The 21084-nt window shown below is 47.0% G+C and overlaps 1 protein-coding gene across 1 annotated transcript; it reads right to left on the reverse strand.

The window, feature by feature from the left end:
* Positions 1-259: 259 nt before the first annotated feature.
* Positions 260-20530, reverse strand: LOC147412730 (RING finger protein 17-like). The gene is made up of 19 exons (XM_086481080.1): positions 20489-20530; positions 20049-20053; positions 19338-19470; positions 18727-18880; positions 17903-18018; positions 17395-17515; positions 16537-16654; positions 13439-13657; positions 12648-12798; positions 11400-11518; positions 10544-10634; positions 9550-9665; positions 8914-9221; positions 7794-7957; positions 6864-6983; positions 5742-5822; positions 4923-5048; positions 992-1102; positions 260-304 (listed from the first exon to the last, which is right to left on the reverse strand). Exons 1-19 carry the CDS (start codon positions 20528-20530, stop codon positions 260-262), a joined length of 2340 nt encoding a protein of 779 aa, XP_086337206.1.
* Between the last annotated feature and the right edge of the window lie 554 nt (positions 20531-21084).

The raw sequence follows: 21084 nt of genomic DNA on the forward strand, positions 1-21084 counted from the left end.
TTTTAATTTTGCAAGCCAAGGCCTGTAACGTTACACGAACAATCCCTTTTCGATGTGACATCACGTGGCTATGTACTTCCCAGACTAATGCTCAGGAGCAACCACAGCTCAAACACCACCCCGGGGTTTTGTTGGGTTGGTTTGTTTTCAAAAACATTTTATATTCCTCTCCGGTAAGAAAACAACAACAACTTGCCTGGGGTCCTGTGATCAAAACCCCCAAAATTCTGCCAGTGACACAGGGCTCGGAGCAAGGTATTCATCTGATGGCTGTTCCTGTCTCTTCCCTCGTCACTCCCTGCAACTGGAAGGAAAGGAGAACACTACTTGTGTTCCTGATCCCTTCACCACTCCTCCCAAGACCCTGAAGTCTCTCTTGATTGCCCTTGGACTTCTGGTTACAACTTCATCGCTGCCTACCTGGAAAATCAATCCCGGATAATGTACAGGGTACTAATGGATAGGCACACCCTATGCCATCCCCCCCGCCCCCAAATACTTAATAGTCACGCGAATTGGTGGGGTGAATTTCTGTTAGGCCATGGTGCTGAATTTAAAGCAATCACTTAGACGTAAAATACAACTGTAACAGGCAGAAAATGTTCACCTCACTCTACAATGTTCCAGTAATTTAACCTTTGAAGGACAAGGAAGAGATAAATCACCATTGTTCCACCAAGTGAAAATCCAATGACCTATTTTCTGATGATACAAGGTAAGCACCAGACTGCAGTACTGTAATTCTTAAAGTTACCTTTTCAGGGAAACGGTCAGTATTTCTCCGCCCTCACTGAAGAGGGTATTTCAAGCAAGAGTTCATGCAGACAGCTGCAGTGCACAACCATCTGCATCAACAACTCAGCAGCCTTTTGCCACCTTACCCACTGTTTTCTATCACCTAAAACTGTTAGCTGTCCCGCCCTTTTCACCAGCAGGGCGGGACTGCAACATTTCCTGACTGCAACAGATCCAAGATGTTCACAAAACGTACCTCCTCAGGGGACACCACATGGGTGACTCTGACAGGAAAGGGATCTCCTGGAACAGGTAGCGGTGGCAACAGGTACGAGGGCAAACCAGGAACGTCTTCTTCGAGTAGCTCCTAGACCAAGAGAGGTTTTGGTCAGGCATCATGTTTAGTAACAAAATGGAAACTAGCTTTGGGATGATTCCTGGCACAAAGGAGTTATCTGAGAATGTAACCAGCATGTCTTTGATGAAAAAGATATTAATCAACATTTCCAACAAAAACTTAAGCTAAAAGATAACAGAAGAGAACTAGTTAATTAACACTTTTAAAATAGAAAGCATCTATCTTTGAAATGGTCCTAACACACTGACTTGCTAACTTGGCTGCTGTTAATTCAAAAGTGCACTGAATATGGCATTCCCTTTAAAGAGAGAAAATATTTAGAAAGAAAAACGAAGATAACAGCAATTTACCTGCACGGATTAACCCGAATGCCGTGCCCAAGGCTACTGCAGTTTGCCAGAGCAAGCTATCCCTTACGAGAAAGGCAAAGGATAATTTGACTCCTTAGCCGCCAGCATCATCCCACGTTCAAAACAGATCACAGACTTTGCAGGGTACAGATGCCCATTGTCTGGGCAGCACAGCACGCTCCGGTCTGTCGTCTTCTAGACCCTCATATTGTACAGGTTCAGCTCTACGTGCCGTGCGCTCACTTGGCTCAGGACAAAATCAACCTTGGCACATTCCATTATGCCTTCAAAGTAAGGATGGATAGCACATAGCTCAGCTGGACCATAGCTCCGGGGTACAGCTCCTGTCCTCTCTCGTACTTTAATGTCATACGTAACAAAAGGCACAATTTCTCTGAAATAATTTTATTTTTTACACATCTACTTGAACAGTTCTCATTCTGCCCAAAACAAAAAGTGGAAGCAATCAGATACCGATAACTGCAAAATAAAACAGCTTAAAAAACCCAACAAACCCATCTTGATAAATACCGGTAAAGAAAGGACATCTAACTAGATCACAGACACACACAAAGTGCCAGATTTCTGCCAAACCACCAGGAATATTGTGACGGGCCACCTGACTGCACCTGGCTCTGAAGATTCCTCTGAAATTCCTGCTTGTTCCCAACAGAGCACTGCACATCGCTCAGCCGAGCGCTTTGGTCACCTCTCGTGCGCGTCTTTGAAAGAAAAACTGCCCTCGCAGCTCTGCTGTTGTGTTACCAGCCCTTCCTCGCTGCCAGCAGGGTGCTTACTGCCAGATCTGCCACACCGGGGCGTGGACAGCCCAGTTGCAAACACTGACCCTAAAAAGGTGTCCTGCCAAGACCTCTCAAGGAGCTACCCGTTTCAAACGGCTGTCCCTCTGCCTTTCCGCCTTTGTGCCTGTTCTTGAAACACCTGAAAAGGCCTCACATTCCTTAATGCATCTTTGAAGCCACAGCCAAACCCCTGAATGTTTAATAGATAATTCACACATCACCTAACACTGCACACTTAATAAGGCAACACAGGAGCCTTTTCAGCACGAGGAATTCAATCCAAAGAAAGCAAAGGGCAGGCTGCAGGGCAGCGTGTCACCTCGTACCTCCTTCACCACACGCAAAGCTTTGGCCATGAGCAGCCTACATGAGCCCAGCCAGTAGGCTGAGGCATTAAAGACGTCTTTAGGGTGAGGAAGATCGAAGTGACAGTCCGGCAAGTCTCAGATTCTGTACTTCCCCGACACGGACAGGGTACCGTAGACTTCCCTCTCCTGTTGACAAAAGGAAAGCAGAAAGGGCTTTCTACCCAGGTGTTTGCAGAACGCCTTTCCACTGGACTTGTTGTGAACATCAGCCACAGAACAGGTCTTCTTGGTGTCACAGATGGCGGGACCCACGACCCACACAGCTGGCCTTCAGCATACGGCCACAGTCACGTGACAGCCCCGTCCTTCATCCAGGCCTGGCCTGATAAATTTCTAACAAGGAAACAACAGCTCAGGGGATCGGGCAGGTCTTTCAGTCGTACAGATCACCGGTTCTAGAGGGAATTAACTGCCTGTGTAAAAGTGGGGAACAGGGACAGGAGGAATAAGCCTTCCTGCAAGCCGCAGGGCCCAACCACCTCGCAGTCCCAGTGCTGGGATCTGCAACGCTGCCGGCAGTGCTGCAACACCAACTGCAGCATCTGCTCTCCCTTCCATGGAAGCCCACGTGGAATCAGAGGAGAAGGAACCAGCCCTTCGCACGCTGCTGCTTCTGCCTAAAGGGTTCTCCCTCTGCCTGAGGAGACGCTGGTCCCTCCTAGAACGGCTGGTGGCTGAACAGCTCCTGGTGAGGCTGGAAGCGCTCAGACGACTACAAGTCAGTCCCATCACAAACGGCTGTGCGTCAAGTCTGTTCAGCACGGCCTTGGCTGTCATTCAGAAGGCAGGGGCTCACTGAATGAACGTGCCCAGGGTGTCAACAGCAGTTTGAAGCGCAGCTCTCCTCCGACCCGAGCTGACGGACTGTTCCAAAAGCCAGCATTGCCATTTCCAGGGGCAGATTACAAGGGACCAGGCTGGCCAAAGGCTCGCTCAGATCATGAGCTTAAAACCTGCAGACCTCAAGTACCTCCCTACGGAGGGGCTGACAGGCAGCGCGGTTAAATACAAAAACAGGCCGTAGGAGGAACTGGGGACTTATTTTGGCTCAGACGCTTGGAAAGGGTTTGTCGTCAACTGCTGTAGAAAAAGTAATTCTAGAAATGACGGTTAGTTAAACCTCAGCTCAGAACAAAGAGATTAAAAACTCGTCTGTCAAATGAAGCAAGGTCACAGTCCCCCAGGCCTGAATCTAGGAGCACAAGGCAGCACCTGTACCTACGCGTATGCACGCGAAGACACGTTCACGTGCACACGTTCACCCAGAACGAGACTCGCTGCCGTGAGCTCACCACGCCCGGGGTTCTGGGGTGCTCTCCAACACCCTACTGCCTGCCAGGGAATCTCCTGGCTAATGACTAAGCTGGGATGGTGCTACGGTAAGAAAGACCAGCTCCTGAACTCGCCTGTCAGCTCAGCAGAAGCGCATCTCGCAGACAGGAACACACTCTGAAGCAAGACACCAGTGTAGCGGGCTCTGTGTAAGCAGCTCATTACCACTGTTAACAGCACGACAACACTCCCAGAACAGACCACAGTCCTTACCAGGTTACCTACCCGAAAACACGCATGTGAAGCAAGGAAGTAAAGTTACTATAAAATAATAACATGGGTAATGGCTGTACTTTACATAGTAACGGTATCCTTCAGCCAACGCAGCGTAGCAGCTGGCTTGTGAGGATGGAGGGCTGCTGAGCCTCTCTGCAGCTAAACCCAGAGCTGATCGCGGCTGAACATTCTCAGAGCTGCAGGCTTCCCCCTTCTGCTGTTCCCGAGGCTCTGCTCCCAGAACCAGCTCGAGCTCTGGACGCCTTGCTCCTTTTCTGGTCCACAAATGAACACCTCCAACACTCATTTTCTTACACATTCTTCTGAACCGCTTATTTCTGGATCGGGTCTGCTTAATGCTACATGCCTTGCGGAGAGCATTCCGGGCTTTCCGAACGCTCCTTGCTTACAACCGCCTTACGCAGCTTGGTGGCTGTTTTCCAAATTTCATTTTTGTTCTAAGGGTACAATCCCATTTCAAGACAGTTTGCAGAAAGTCGCGTGTCACGTGCTGACTTTACCAAAACGCAACAAGAGACTGATTCACCATTGGGGTTTCACCGTTACTCAGTTCTAACGCACGCTGAGAGATTCTTCTAACTGCATCACTGCCATGCACGCCACGATTACATCAGCAGTGACAGCAGCGTCCTCTGAAGGGGAAAACGATCCTCTGAAGCAGAGACGAGCAACTGAGCAGTCTTTTTAATGTCAGAGGGACAGCAGCAAGAGACACACCTACACACACAAAAAAGCTCACCAGCTTTGTTATGTCCTGACCCTCTTCAGCAACACAGAACTTCTGACGTGCCATGAAGGAAGAAAGCGACGTTCCACCAAAACACAGGCTGACGGACAATTTGCCCCACGGGTTATCTGGTAATTCCTACTTAGACAGGACAAAGTAAGATTAGAACAGGCACAGTGTGACTGAGGTTTTAGAAACAGCGACCCGCAAGTTCCAACCTGTCAGTCCTACGCGCGCCCCACTCATTCGCCAACAGGACGAAACCCCCAAGGGCGGTCGTTAACGTCAGGTAACGACACAAATGGGAACGTGCCCGTCCCTGGAACGGCAGCCCCGACCACTCGGTCCAACACCGAAACACCATCCCACGTTCGCTCACTCAGCGATAAACCCTTCTCTTCCACAATATACCATTAGAAATTAAATTATCTGAAATTGCAGGTTTTCAGACAATACAGATTATCTGTTTCCCTGTAGTGTCATACATTAATTTAAGCATGTCCATACTCGATTACGCCCAATTTTAATAACTTAAAATTGAATTGACAAGAATTTATGCTGTGGTAGGTAGGTTGCTTGTCAGAACGACAACACAGAATACAAACAGCACCAAAAAGCATTTTTGACCTCTAAAGGACACATTTCGGGCCTGAAAACTATAACAAAGGTAAAGTCACGGGAGAAAACTTTAGTTTGGGATTTTGATCTGTCTATGCAACACATTTACTGCTGTACTCCTTCACCTATTATTCCTGATGCAAGTTAAAAGGAAATTAAAGCAAGATAACAGAAAGTAAGCCTCATTCCACACCCGTGAATACATTAAGCTACCTGAACATGGATTTCAACCTCCTCATGTGTAAGTAGTTCTTGAAGGCAATCCACTGCACCTTGCTGCCAAAAACTGCCGATCTGTTGGGTGAAAGCAAGAAAATCGCCACACGTTAAGACGCTGACACTAAGCCCCACACCATCCTCAACACAGGGGCATGAAAATAGGCGACTGTCATTGAAAAACTTGGTTGAAAACACCCATCACTGGTTTGATTTGTCTACAACAGTTTAAACGTTACCTGCTCTTTGGGACACTAAAACTTTCCGTGTGACAAAGCCCACCAGCCAGTTCAGACGTTGAAGTGGCTTAGAAAGAGACGCTGCTTGCCAAGGCTGACCTTTACCCCAGGCATAACAAGGTCTGTGTGCACAATCACCCAAAGCAGAACCCAAAGACACAGAATTACACTCGGAGATAACAGACAACAGGAAACACAGGACACTTTAAAGACTTCTGTGTTTCCCTGCAATATCTGTCTGCGTCCCAACCCGCAGGCCGATAAGCCTGTCTGTCTGAATCTATCCGTTGAACTGCTCCCAGCAATAAAAAGGTTTCCTTTAAGAACAAGTTCAAAAGTGAGCCAGTCGTTTCAGTAATTCACTTTACTAAATGCACCATTCAAATGGGACTAGAGAACGTTGTTTACATACCAATTACCGACTAACAAAACCCCTAAACCACTCACTCCCATGAGCTGAGCAGCGGTAACAGAGGGTTTCCCTCACAGCTACCTGCGGAATGACAGAAACGCTTTCGCAGGACTTGAAGACTGACAATTTTCTGGCTATTTTGCATTAAGAAATCCAGGCCCCCCTTCTTCTTGCTGCTACTGCAAAACAAACTACCACTCCTGAGTATCATCCTGCCAACTACCGCAGCGCCCCCTCTCACAAAGATTTAATTCCAAGGACAGCTGCTTCTGAAGCACGGTCACTTCATAAAGTAATCCAGCAGCTCCTGGTAAAAGCCTGCCTTGCTGAAACCATCCTCCAGCTGTTCTCCCCATCCTCGCAGGCAAGAAAACACGCCAGCAACTAGCCTCAACCTTGGTGGGACTCAACAGCGTACCAGTTTGAGTAACTATCAGCTAAAACCTCTTCCAATTCACCGTTGCTCACCGGTACTGTCTTGTGGAGCTCACAGGGTATGCAAAACGCAGGAACACCAGCATACAGCGCGGCTGGATACAGAAGACACGGAATAACCCTCTCCATGTAACCATGGTCTATGTACTGTACCTATAGGAAAAGAAAAGCTTTCCTGAAATAATTCAGTCAAGTTTACTCAGAGAACGCGTTCATTGACAGCATTCACTTCTCTGGGGGAAAAAATAACGGTCTGCTGAGAGCAGGTGATGTGATGAGGTGGAAATGAAGGAAAGGATTAAAAAACCGCTATGGCAGGTCAGAAGTTCACTTTCCAAACTTGTCTTGCAAGAGACCCCACGTGTTGTGCAATAACCCACAGCAGTTTAGAAGTGAAAGACATGAAGAATGCGTGAACCAGGCTGGAGTCAGACTTGCAAATCTACGTTGAAAGAGGACAAGCAGACTCAAGAGTTTAGGTAGGATTAACTGCTCATTCGAAAAAGGAGCTCTGTACCTGTGCAGCAGAAAGCATTCAAAACACACAGCCAGCCCCGACTCTCTGGGTGGGGGGAAGCTAAACCCAAGTATTTTCAAAGCGTTCCACACATGGTAACAACAACAGCAAAAGAAGAAAAAACCTGCAAGGGATTACTTACAGGGGATCAAGGGGAGCTTTTTACTTAAGAACATTTATCATCACCAGGAAAACTACGGGAAAGATTGTGACAACTGAGATAGGTACGTAGAATTCATCTTTAACAGAAACGTTAACATCCGGACAGTTACCACACTTTTAAGCAGAATGAGCATCTGGAAAGTCAGGTCAGCTGAATGAAAAAAAGGTGTGATCATAAACTGACGGTAGATGACTGGATTATTTGCCTTTTTTTTTTTTTTAAAAACATACACGTGCGCCTGTTCATACGCACATGCCCCCTGCCCCCATATAATCAAACTTACCTGGAGACAGGCACTGCTGAGTCCTACAACTCTACCTCGATACCACATGGCATCTGGTCCTCTTACAACACAAGCTTCTCCCTTTGCCCAGCAGTAGGGTTGCAGAAGACCAAGGCACTGGAAGTTACTTTGTATGTCAGTCATCAATTGGTTTAGTGCCGTTTCTGGGGGTGGGGGGAGGAATAAAAAAAATCAATTCAAAACAGTCTATAACATAGTAGTGCAAATGATTTCAATCACCAAATCCCAGCAGATTCAGGTGAAGACCTGTATAAACAGAAACCACACGTGCTGCTCCAAAGAATATTTTCCAACACTGATACAATCTGTATGTTCGACGTCCAGCATATGCAAACACGCTACTGCTCAAAACAAAAAGCAAACTGCATTCTAATTGGGAAGCCATTAGTATTTCTGGACTCTCATCTCGGAGAAGGAGAGTCTGTAAATTTTGCAATCGACACCTTGACAGCACTAGTACAAGAGCCTCTCCATGAGCAATGCAACAGATTGCCAGAGACAGCAGCAGGACACCATGAACCACCACCAAACACACGTCCGGACAACCCTCTGGAAACCGGGAAACTTGGTACTGAGCTCATGTGGAAAGGGGAAAGTCCAGCAGTAGCTGAGAACCAGGCTAACTCCCAAGCATCTTTAGGCCTGCACCTTCCTCAACAGCGGCAAAACGTACCACCAGCTCCGCGTTCCAAAGCCAAGCACTCGCTGCTGCACCCCAGACTGCCCAGAGAAGAGGTGAGTAACCCGCCTGTCGAAGCGCTTGGGCCTCCTGGATTTCTAGGGCGGACGGAAGGAGGGGAGAGCCCGTTGGGGTGGGTGTCAGGGCACGGCAACTCCTCTGGGGATCAGGGTTTCCTCTGCCAGGGAGCTGCCGGAGCTCTCCCCACCGCTGCAGCGCAGGGGGTGCACGGGCATGCACCCCTCGCCCCCCCCGCCAAAGGCCTCATCGCCTCCCAACAGCAATCCTCCCCAGCAGGAACCTTCCAGAGCCGGGCTCTGGCACAGGACGCGCACACCAGCACACAGAGCTGCCATGTTCCGGTGCACCCAAGCCAGCAGATTCACAGGCACAAACGTATTTTCTTCTCTGGAACCTTACCGGAGGATTTGGGTATTATATAAATAGTTCCATCGCATCCAACGCAACTCACTACAGCTTGAAAAGTCTTCGCTTCAGGTATAAAGGGGGGTTTATAGATTTCACCCATTCCTGAACGACGCTGTGACACACGTGTTTTACACGACTGTTCTTCACTCTCTGAAACAGCGATGTGGTCCTCCAGAGCAGCGCTGGTTTTCACACGTGCCGTTTCTGAACCGCAGCCGTCCAGTCGTGTGTTCCCTTGCTCTAAATGTACTTTAAGATGTTCCTTGGAGACTGAGCGAGCCACACCAGCTTTATGAGTTCTAGCAGATTCAATCAAAGCATATCAACACATTAACTGGCAAAGAACTTGAAAAGTGCAAAAGAACAAAATAACAGAAGTCAAAACCCAAACACACCAAGACGGCAAATGCTTGTTAAAATACTGCCCAACATCTCATCTACCAACTGAGAGAACTGAAACGTGCACTGGGTACAACTACGAACGTTATAATCCAAGTAGTTCACTGCAGATGGAGTTCAGCTGCCACATGTGCTGTAGAGGACAGTGCAAACTTCTGGTTTACTCATTAGCTTATCACGATGCGAATATGAGAGTCAGAAAGAACATAAAAAGGAAAGTATCCAAACCTCCTGTTTTGAAAAGCCAAACCCTTTTTAACAAGCTGCTCTGCAATATCAATCAATTCTCCTGTTTCATCTTTGCAAAGAATTTTCACAGGCAATGCACCAGCCACATCCCTTTCCTGGAGAAAATGAGAGAGATCGACAACATATTACACTGTGCAGCTCCGCTAACTACTGGCGTTTTCCATTGTACTGGTACTGGCCGCCAGTCAGACGTCGTTGAACAACTGGTGCCCACATCAGAAGACAAAAACCATTTGATCTGTGTCACAGTTCCCATCGTTTTACCACCTGTTCTAAACAGGTCATTTAAAAAAAAAAACCCAAATCACAGCACAAACCCTTGCTTAGTCCCTCAGCTCTGTCACTTGCATGAGCTGCCAAACACCAGTTTTCCTCCAGCAGGAGCTTTAAGCCCACTTGTAACCACCTGTGCTCACCAGTGCTGTCACTTCCAGACACACTGTAAAGCCTCGCTGGCAGCTGCCAACGGACACTGAATCCATCAACCCCCACAATAATTCCGTTTTCTTTTACCGGTGCAAGCACTCAGTGACTAACGATGCTCGTACAGCATCGGACTCGTTCTTTCCATTTCCGAGCAAACTTGAAAGCTAATAGAGTGGCTGCTGAGACTGTTCTCCTCAAGAACGTGAGCATCTTGCTCACCTGTCCATAAAAGCTGTCAGCATCCAGTGATCCCAAAGATGTAAATATTATTCTTCAGTAACTAAATGTAGCTCAGACTCTGTTCTTTCCGCCCCGGGGGCCAAACTGCTCTAACGCACCAGGGAATAACGAGAGTAAAGCAGAAAACAGAAAAAGCCCCTTTCTCCCCACAGCAAACACCACCTTTCTCCCCACAGCAAACACCACCATCTAAGCAAACTCCATTCAGGACTTTTTGAAGAGTAACAACAGTCAGAAAAAAAGAAATAAAAAATTAAGAGACAACCTGACAGAAAGTTTACAAATCCTGCTGGGTTTGGTTACAAACCTGTAGGATCACTTTGACTCGTGCCCCAGCTAGGTAAGAGGATAAACACTCGCATGCTGTTGCTGTCCACTGCGGGCTTCCACCTGCTGGTCTGACGCAGAACAATTACGATCCCTTTAGTACAAGAGAAGTTGGCATCTCCTGAGCTTAACCACAAACCCTGCCCTTTACTCGGCTTTTGAATGTTTTTTGAAACTGCCTGAACTGTCAGGGGGAAAAAAGACAGTTTCCATTACAGTCAACAGGAAAAAGAAATGGTTATTCATCTCTGGATCTACACGACAGGAAGAATTCAAAAATCTAACCCCAAAACTTCAAAATGAGGAGCATCAGGAGGTCCAGAAGGATGACGCCTGTCTGAACAGAACAAAGGAAAATCCATACGTCATCTGCAAATTGGCTTTTTATAGTCATTCAGAGAACAGGTTTTACAAACATGATTATTTTTTCTTCACAGCACAGACGGCACATAAACAAAGGCACGAGACGATACCCCGGTTCTCTGACCTCCTGCATGTTTTCACGAGACCAGATTCATCTCAAACTCTGAGACAAGGAAAAAAGCACTCAGTGCAGTCATAAAAACCTCTACCATCTGCCCACTATTTTAGAATTCATCCTATAAGTATGCTTTCTTGCTTTCTATAGCCCCGTTTCTGCTTTACTGGTAAGTAGCTCAACCCTTCGGAAAAAAAAACCCTTTTTATAGAGCAAATCACAGCTGCCATCCCGTTTCTTCTTTATTCAAAAAGCAAAGCCCATCCAAATCCCAAATAATCAGTGCTAACACAGAAAAATACTAAGTTATGGCATTATTAGGTGTCTAAGACTGCTACTCCGTATAAGGAAAGGCTACCTTATATCTGCCAAGGAACATTCTGTTGCCAATGGCCTAATGATCTTCAGATTTTCCTCGAGTCTTCTTAGACAGCTGATATCCACTGTTTTTTCAGCTCCAAAATCATAAAGCATTACCTGTTACAGATAAGAAACAGAACAGAACAGAACAAAACCCCCCTCTCACTCTTCGCTGTAAGGAACAGAATTCAAAGCATGCCTGAAGAGGTGAACAAAATTCAAACAAACAGTACCAGGATTCACTGAGTGGCCTTTGTGCTGAAGTACTTCCTCACACAACACCGGTGACCACCGCAGCGGGCTGAGAGGACAAAACACACACAAACATGCTCAAAGGGGGTCCAACAACTTTACAGGGCCTGTGACTTGAGTAAGAAAAGTTCTTCTCCTGTGCTCCAGTTACGCGGGTGCATTTCAGTTTGTAAACCCAGGAACGGCGGAACAGCTCCTCTCCACCCCCCGCTTTTCACTCCGAGGTGGTTAAAGAGCTGCTCGAGGGCTCTTTGCCTCAGAAAGCAGGCGACACAAACCACAAGTAGAGAAGGTCCCACCGCTGCTCCCAACTACCACCACCCACGGGCATCAGCTGATGAGGGTGGAGAGAACCCATGGCAATCCAGCCCTGGATTATCTGCAGAATTAAAAAGCCACTCTGACTTTTGAGGCAAGTGGTTATCTATTCACAAAATGCCTCTTCTGGTGCTCCTCCCTCTTCAAATGAGCGCAACAACACGCCTGTTTAAAGCCGCCCTGTGGGAGAAGCTCCCAGGGAAAACGTTACCCCTGCTCGGCCCAGGGCGTCACCGCCCGTTTAGGGCCCAAGCAACAGCAGGACGGCATGGGCGCTGGGGTGTTGCTCTCCCTTCAGTTGGCTCCCTCGTTTACTTTGGATGAAGCGTGAACTACTGGGACTCTCAGGCTCACGCAGCTGGAATCTAAGCTAAACCATTAGGCTGCAGCTTGGGAATCTGCCATGGTGCAAAGCATCGCGTAAACACCCGCACAGTCAACCTCCTGAGCCCTCCGCCACGGCCGGGCCCCTGCTACAGGCACCTGCGCTTTGATCAGACAGAAAGCTTGTCTGCAGCAACGCACAACAGAACCCGACCTCTCGACAAAAGCAGGAGGCTGGATGAGACTGTATTAACACAGAAGTAAGCAGCAGAGATTTGACATTATTTCAATCAGCGCACGCTTACAACCTTTAGAAATCAAAGCACGAACCCTCCCCCGGCAAGAGGCTTACCTCTGCACAGCTGTCAGGCACAGTCCTGCTTACTCGACCTCTCTGCCACTGTTTCACCTCACAGCTGTAAACAGCACAGTGCGTGCCACGTTCCCACTTCACGGGCTGGGGCTGGGATTCTCTGTAGGTGGTGGCCATCTTCTCCTGCAAACTAACATTCAAGGAAACCACGTTTCTAGTGGCCCAGTTTTGTCCAGCGAATGAAGGGGTATTTAGCCCACCACTGCCCAACTAGCACACAGGACAGTCTCAGTGACCGTTTAACAGACACACAGTATCGTCGTTTTTCTTCATGACATGTTAGAAATACCTGAAGTGGAGCTCCCAAACACATGCCGTACCTAAACACCTGCCAAAGGCAGGCGGATGGATACACCATGTCTAGAAATGGCCTTCAGACTTTCCTAACAGCCTATTAGAAGCACCTGGAAAGAAAGAACTTGACTGAAGCTCTACAATGCAAGACACCGGGATTCTTTAGCAAGATTTCTAACACGGGAACATGGAGGAGAAAAGAAAGAGCAGAAAGATTTCATCTCTTTCTGGACAGTGTGGCATTTATCAGGCCCCAACATTTACTACACTAGAACTGACCAGAAATAGGAGTTCGACATGTGCTTAATTTGGAATCCCAAATATTTAATAAAACACAACATAGTGCCAATCTGCCTTCTGGCCCTAGACTTTCCCCAACAAAGCCAGGGGAGCCCACAGCACCAGAGTTTGCTCTAACTACACTTCACCAGTTTGTCCTAAGAATGCTTTGAGAAAATTCATTTGGATTTCAGTACCTTTTCAGTGTCCTTTCTGATGACAGCCACTGTAGAAAGATTTTACTGGGAGATACAACATGACTAATTCTCGCTTGTAGCTCCTGCTTAGAAAGGGATTTGAAATCTCCTCTGTCCACGGACTCCACGTCTCTAGGATTTAAAGCTTCCGAGGCTTCAGGAATTTCTAAAGGAACATCCCATATTTCATTGGGCCTTACACCAGTACTTTCAGGGCACCTGTAAAGAGCATAAAGTCATTGGAACGGGAAGTTTAAAGCCATTTGAGACAACACAAAAAAGAGCTCAACCAACAGTTCAACATGACGGGAATCACTCAACGCGGAGAAGAGCGAAGAACAAGTAACTTAGAAAAGCAGACAAAAAAAGGCAAAATCATTTCTAAGTGCTGAAACACTTGGGAGAGTACCTTGCTTTTATTCCCCTTCAGAAGGCATCCTTGCACGTTCTGCTGAGAGATGGCAGCACTACACAGTCCAGGCTGCCAGCAGAAAAGCAAGCCTGACACAAACGGGCTGCTGAACATTCACGTTTGCGTCTGGCTTAAAAGACATCAAATGACCGACATCAAGCTTCTGGGAGATCAGTGTTGTCTCCGAGTGAAAGCTGCAACATTCTGCTTCTAAGATGTGTAAGTATTCCTTCCAGACGTGAAGATGACGAACGTCAGCCAAACATTTACCTTTCTAGCGGTCCCTGAGCATACAAACGCACCGCAACCGGTGCCAGCACTGTCCTCAGCAGAGTCCCGAGTGAAGTCTGGTCATGCAACACCTTGACGAAAACTTGTTTAAATGGCCTGAACCGGATAGAATAAAGCCCAGCAGCAACCCAGAGGTGGCTGGTAGGTACTTTGAGCCACAGCCCGGCTCAGGACAAGCCTCTGTGAGCTGCGCCAGCTAGAGCCGTAAGAGACTGCAGCTCCAACAAAAACCTGTGAACACAAAAGAACTGGCTTCTGGTAACCACCACTGACCAAAGGAGACGGCAAGCGTGAGTTTAACTGTGGGCACTGCTGGGCCGCCAGGAAGAAGCTTTGTTCTCGGAGATCTACCACCCGTCTATGCCTTCCTTCACGGGAAGGAAACAAACTGCTCTGGCAGAGAGAAATTCCCTGAAGCTTTGACTGACCCACTGCCCACTGCCCCACAGTTATTTCTGCAAACCTGCCTGGGGCAGGCGTTTGGAAACCAACGGGTAAAACAGCCGCCTTGTAGAACCAGGGAAGAAAGGAACACCAAAGCTCACAAGCAACGCTTGCCGTGTGTCCAACCAGCCTGAACTGGGAAATGGACAGAGGCAACGTGCCACAGAGAGCTCTCCCAAGTGAAGCACACGTTACGAGTCCTCCAACACCCTCGCTAGTAACTCCAGTACAGCAGTATCACTGCACACCCATCAGCAAAAACCATCTGTTTGGAATGAACTTCAGGCTCCAAGGTTGCTCCCCGGAATTCTGCATGGACTACTTCCTATCCCAACGCAAGAGCGAGGTGACTAAGGTTTGCTGGCCAGCAAGCCAGCTTCAGCGGAGCTGTGCTCTCCCGCTTAGAGTCTCTTCTACCAGTTCAGGGCTGGCCTGGGCATCCCCCAACAACAACCTTAAACACGCAAGAGTAATCCTAACGGGAGCCGGTGGCACCTCTCCTTTCCTGAAGGGCAGAAACGCCAGGGAGAGAGAGGAGGGAACAGAACAGAGGGAACAGAGGGAGAAGGAACCAAGGTCAGGAGAGCAGAGGGTATTGGGGGGGCAGAGGCACGCTCCTGAAGGGACCGAGGCCTGCCGAGGGCCCGCGCTGAAGCACGGGAAGCAAAGAGCACGGAGGAAGGAGCAGCGGGGAGAAACGGCTGGTCCTGGCCCCAGCCCCTGCCCTGCCCATGGCCTCACCGAAGGGACTGAGGGGAGCCGGGGCATCAGGGGAGGAGAGGGGCTTGGAGCAAACTTGCGCTGGGAAAGGGAGAGGGGGCTGCTGTAACTGTTTGGGTACAATGCTTGCACCAGTCTTGAAGGATTTATGCTAATTAGCAATAAACTAAGGTAAATTGAGTCTGTTTTGCCCACAACAGTAGTCGGTAAGCAACTTCCCTGTCTTCTGTCAAGTTGACCCATGAGATTTCTTGCTCCTCTTTCTTCTGTTTTCTCCCCAGTCCAACCAAGGAGGGGGCAGTGAGCGAGTGACCACAAAAATCCACATTAGGCAAGCCACCAACTTAGGCACTTACAGTAAAGTCACACGGCTGCTTGTTTGCAGCTGCCACACAATAAAACACCCCAGTGACAGTGACAAAACAACTCTGCTGTTCAGGTTTCAATAAAGCTCCTTCACTTGACAAAAACCTGACTGAAAAGCGTGACCAGTAAAGAAAAGTCTTCCTAGGACTTAGTCGTATTTCTGAGCTAAGAGACGAAAATCCACTTACTTACTTCCTCCTGAAAAAAGCAAATTCAGAAATTCCCTTTCGGAATCAAAATTTTCTACACAGCAATCTTCTTATTCTCATCCCTATTCAAGAGTTATTCACGAGAGAGTAATGACTGTTTTTCACAAACACAGCCCACGGATTAGCCTTCCAAAAAGCCAACAAACTAAATGCAGCCCTGTCATCTCCTTATCAGCCCCATCTCCCCCAGCAGGCTTCCCAACCCTTCTGTCTGTGGCTGTCACAGCTGGTTACCTCAGTACTTCTTCTCCAACAACAGACCTTCCACAGAGACGACTCACCTCAGCTGCAGGTCCAACACACAAAAGGGGTATTTCTTTCCTTACTACAAGGGAAGGGGAACCTTCACGATAACCAGTTTGGGAGGACTGGGCACTTAAGCACACTACAAGTACGATGCAGACATTTCATCTCCACCTTCTCCATCAACTACAATTCCAATACATGACGTTGGTCAAGATTCAGCTGGAGAACTCGATCATGCCAAACTGCAGAGTTACACTCTGTAACTCACATCAGCTGAGGAATGTGACTTGTCATGAATTTATCACAAATGTGGTAAGTTACAGTCACTGGAGGCGACATATTAAAGCCAGAAACTTTACTACACAAATTCAGTATCTCCACATACTTTACGTTACGCACAGAGTACTTACCCAGTTACGTAGGACGCCAGGTCTTCTTTAACTAGCTGGCAGTTAATACTAAAGATTCTTCCAGGAGGAGCAGGGGAGTCCACGAGTTCAACAGACAAGATGTTCGCCTCTAAAATTTCTGTGAATGAATAATATAAACAGAACTAGAGCCACCCAATGACAGTATAAAGACTACTGACGGCTTTGGAGGCAAATGGTACTATAAAAGACAGAATTCTGTAAAATGACATTTTGTTTATAAAGCAATTGATTCTGAACATCAACAAAATGCAGAGGCTTAGCTTTGCACGTATCTACAAAATTTAACTTCAAATACACCAATAATTACACCATGTTTTTGTACAAAAAAGCCAACTGCTACATGTCATTTCATTTATGAGATGGGCTCCAAACCACCATCCCCCAGGCGCTGAAAAATAACGAGCTACAGGTTAACAATAAATGGTGTTGAGAAAAATCCTACTAAGGCATAGATGTGTTAGCTGAAATTCTTCTTGCTTGTTTCTTCTTTTCGCAATGCTTTACAGCCGCGGCGATCCCACTCCCAGCTACCAGTAAAGTCAGAAGAGCCAAGGACAGCGAGCACTTCTGGAAACAGGCCCCTCTTAATAAACCAGGACACTTATGTCCCTCAAGGCTGGTGTGGTCCGTAAGAGGAGCCATAACCAGAGCTTTTGTCAGCAGTCATCATCTGTTAGGTCTCCTCCAGCTGGCTCATGGTGAGATACTCTCACTCCAGGCCACCTGTCACAAGTACGAGCACAAGCGCTTCCAACAAACACTATCTAAAACATGAGAGTGCATGTTTCAACGTTTGAGTCAATTCAATCATACTGAAATAGAAACTTGATAACTTACCAAAAATTGAACACAGCAGGATTTTACCTTCAGTCATTTCTCCAAATCTTGCCTTGGCTTCTCTGTTCCACTCGTCTGCCCCTTTGCAGGGCTCAATGCCAGCCAGCCTGCACCTGATCGCCTACAGGAGGACTCAAGTTATCCATCTCCCATCACGCACCAAGGCCGTCTCACCACAGCCCCGTCACAGCCTCTGCTTTGCGCTCACGCGGGACAGCGAGACAGCGTGACCTCGGCTTCTACTGCCACGTCACCGCCATTTGATTGGATCTGAATTAAACACACACACACACTATACAGACACCTCCTCACCCCAAGGCAGCCTCAGATTTCATTTAAAACTGGATGAAACTGGATGATCCAAAACCAATTAAACGGGTTTTCAATGTGACAAGGAACTGGCTTAACATTTTATTTACTTCTGAACGTTAACAACCCTCGCCTTCCTCTTCCATCCACCCAGATTCTGTTTATTTTGAGTATTTAATCCAGGCGAGCTCTAATTTACCTTTTCTGGAAAGCTCAGAAACTCCTTTTTGACTCTGCGTATGTCTTTAAGAGTTAAGGTGGCAACATTGCCAAAGTCAACATATTTCACCAAAACTGCTTGATGACTTGGCAGCCCTTCAAGAAAAACAGCCCAAGTTATTAAAACAAAAAATGAGTATCTGATACAGGTTAAAGCACCCGAATTTCAGAGCAAACCCCACATTTACACCATACAATCATCAAATATCACAGCTTCAAGTGTCCTACAACCCAGTTCCAAAACTCTGTTCTTTGAGAGTCAGCTCTGCCACGTTCCTGCAACGACAGAGGTCGCAGTTTGGTCCCCTTCCATCTAACCACTTCATGAGACCCTGGCACATCAAGTACGTGCCCAGGAGACACGCGAGCACACAGGCACGCGGCGCTGCCCACACAGGCAGCACAGGAGCCAGCACAAGAACGGCCAGTCCCCTTCGGAATTGCCATGGGGAATAAGCGACCCACGCAAGCTAGGCTCAGAGGTTGGCTTAACAGACAAACCTGTAGTGCAAACTGTAGCAGTAAGAGAAAAATTATTTAAAATAATTAGATCATAGAATTTCAATAATATATAGAAAATGAAGTATACCGCTTCTCTCGATTTAAAGAAAAGTAAAAATGCATAACCCACTCCAGTAACAGCAAAAGGTCACAACATGCATTAGTACTACTGACTCTATGAACCTCCCACCAGTCTAAGAACGCCCAGTGAAAACAACAGCTTTGTTACTGCTCACAGCCCGTGATCTAGAGCCACATCTGACTTCCCAACCCAGCGTTAGAGCGAAAGAACCAAGACTTCACCTAGAATCTGCGCTCTGTACCAATTCCCATCTTCCCACTTTGCCACGCAGGCTTGGCCTTCAACTGGGCAGAGCATCTCCACGTTTGTCCCATGCTCATGTCTATACACCTCCTGAATTTTCTTTGCAGGAGACAGAGAATCCAGGCTGTCTGTCTAAAATGAGAAAAACAAATCTCACACACACACACACCCCCCGCACCCCTGCCCCGTGGTACTGTTGCTCTCTTAAGGGCCATTTTCTCTAGCAATGTACTTCCTAGGCCTCCCCCAACATGACACAGCGGTTAGGAACACCTCACGTGAATCAAAGAGCCTGACAATTGTTGGATATTGCCCTGTCCAATCTCTGCTTGAAACAGTAAACCACTGCATGCCCGCATAGGAACTAATCATCTAACAAAACTGACCAAAATGTGTTAACCTTCCGGAATTCTAAGAATTCCTGGAATCAAGCTAGGATTGTAAGAATTAATCTCACCTACTAATTCCAGGAATCCTAAAACCGGTTACAAGCGACGGACAGTAGCTTATTTAAGGTGGACGACAAGTAGCCAAACGTTAAAAGGTTTGTTCAGAGTTTTATTTAAACAGACCTTATTTCTAAACTTACCCACTGCAGATAGAAATCACTCGGACTATTAATGTGAGAAACTACGACTGAGACTTCTCTCTCCTGTGGAATCCTAGGTGGGCTATACTGCAGGATGGTACTTCCTAACTGACGGGGAAGCTGTGCTCTAAACCTGAGGTAAATAAAATACAACTTGGAATAAATTCTCTCAAAATTAACTGAGAAGGAACCCTTTTCTATTCAAATGTCAAGCTGCCCGTTAAAAAAGTGCAAAATGGTCTTATCAAAATAACTCGATTCGTGTTTGTATGAATATCTTGACCTTCCCTTCCTGCAGCTGATGCAGCCAATTCTCTCTCATGCTTGTCCCATCACAAACAGAGCACACGAACGACACATGGCAGCTGGCTCCTCAAGATATTTTGTTATTTGGGATGCCCTAGCGCACATTTAAATTGTTAAAAGAAAGACAGTAAAAGGCTAGAATCCACTACCTTGCCAGAACCTTTGCCTTTTCCTCACTTAGGAGGAAAGGCAATTACCTGAGGAACACAGAGGCTGTAAAAAATGACCTCCTGCTGCTCTCATACGTCACACTTACATGACGTGACTGCTGAAACAATAAACATCTCTATTACTTGTACTATGAACGTGTAGATGCGGTGCTTAGGGACATGGCTCAGCAGCAAACTTGGCAGTGTTACTTTTACGGTTGGACCCGATGATTTTAAAGGTCTTTTCCAACCTCACCGATCCTAGGGAACAATCACGGGATCGTATCTTTAAACGCCAGCCACAGCTGAAAAGCACAGCACAGAAAAATCTCTTCAGCGACACGGGGAAACAGTTGGGTGAAGCACAAGTAAAACCGAGATGTCAGAACTGAAACACTAACTGGATGACCTGGAATGCCAACTGCAATATCAGTATCTGCAGCTTTGCTTTCTTTCATCACACTCTTAGACACCCACTAGCACACGCAGATTTTTTTTTTCCATTTTAAAATTTAATTTCCAATAAATATTTAACCATTAGAAGAACAGGTAAGTTACTGTACCTAGCCTCTTCATTAAAAAACAACAATACTTACTGCCCTGTTGTTCCCCATCCAATCATGCCCAAGTTTTTAAAAACAGATGTCACCTCATTGGTGTTCAGGAAGAACCTTGAGAGAAGAGAAGAAACGTTACAGAAGGTGACGTGAACACCTCATCACTCTGACAGTTTGCCATAGACCGTATTTTTCACCACAATATTCATCGAGGGACAAAGTAAGAGATTAATCACCTACTCCAGTTCCATTCCTCCCCTCCTATTAAGAACCGATTTGGTTGCTCATCTACCTTCACATTCAGACTTAAAAACTCTCTTGCCTTTTGCTTTCTCTCTCTCTCACGCGCAGAGTACTCCAAAATTCACTCGCTGAGTTTTCACCCCTACACCCAGTTCAATTCAACAGATCATTCTGCACGGAGAAAAGGAATTCCCCAACAGTCCTGAAGAACACCACCATAACTGAAGTCCAAAATCTACCTTCTCTTTGTTCTGCTTATCGCTACGCTCACGAACAGCCGCTTCTTTCACCGATGAAAGCCAGCAAAACCCTTTAAGTGCCTTCACAGTCAGACTGACAGAACTGCAAATGTAACTCCACTGAATCAAACCCTCGGCTCCGCTGTCCGGTTACAACAAGCAATTGGTGAAAACTGGAGTGCAAGCAGTACGGAACAGCCCACCTTCTCTTCTCCCCTCACCCCTTCAGGAACGCACCCACCCTTCGCTCTGC

The sequence above is a fragment of the Leptosomus discolor genome, unplaced genomic scaffold (assembly GCF_034619465.1).
Source record: "Leptosomus discolor isolate bLepDis1 unplaced genomic scaffold, bLepDis1.hap2 HAP2_SCAFFOLD_54, whole genome shotgun sequence".
NCBI classification, from domain to species: domain Eukaryota; kingdom Metazoa; phylum Chordata; class Aves; order Leptosomiformes; family Leptosomidae; genus Leptosomus; species Leptosomus discolor.

Bases quoted from the DNA above. Each gene is read 5' to 3' on its own strand.
- LOC147412730 (XM_086481080.1), bottom strand. From the start codon at position 20,530: ATGGCAAACTGTCAGAGTGATGAGGTGTTCACGTCACCTTCT. The intron at 18,881-19,337 runs GTAAGTTTAGAA...TTCTCATTTTAG, and splicing joins GTGATTTCTATCTGCAGTGG to ACAGACAGCCTGGATTCTCT. The intron at 11,519-12,647 runs GTAAGCCTCTTG...TATCTGTAACAG, and splicing joins TGCCTGACAGCTGTGCAGAG to GTAATGCTTTATGATTTTGG.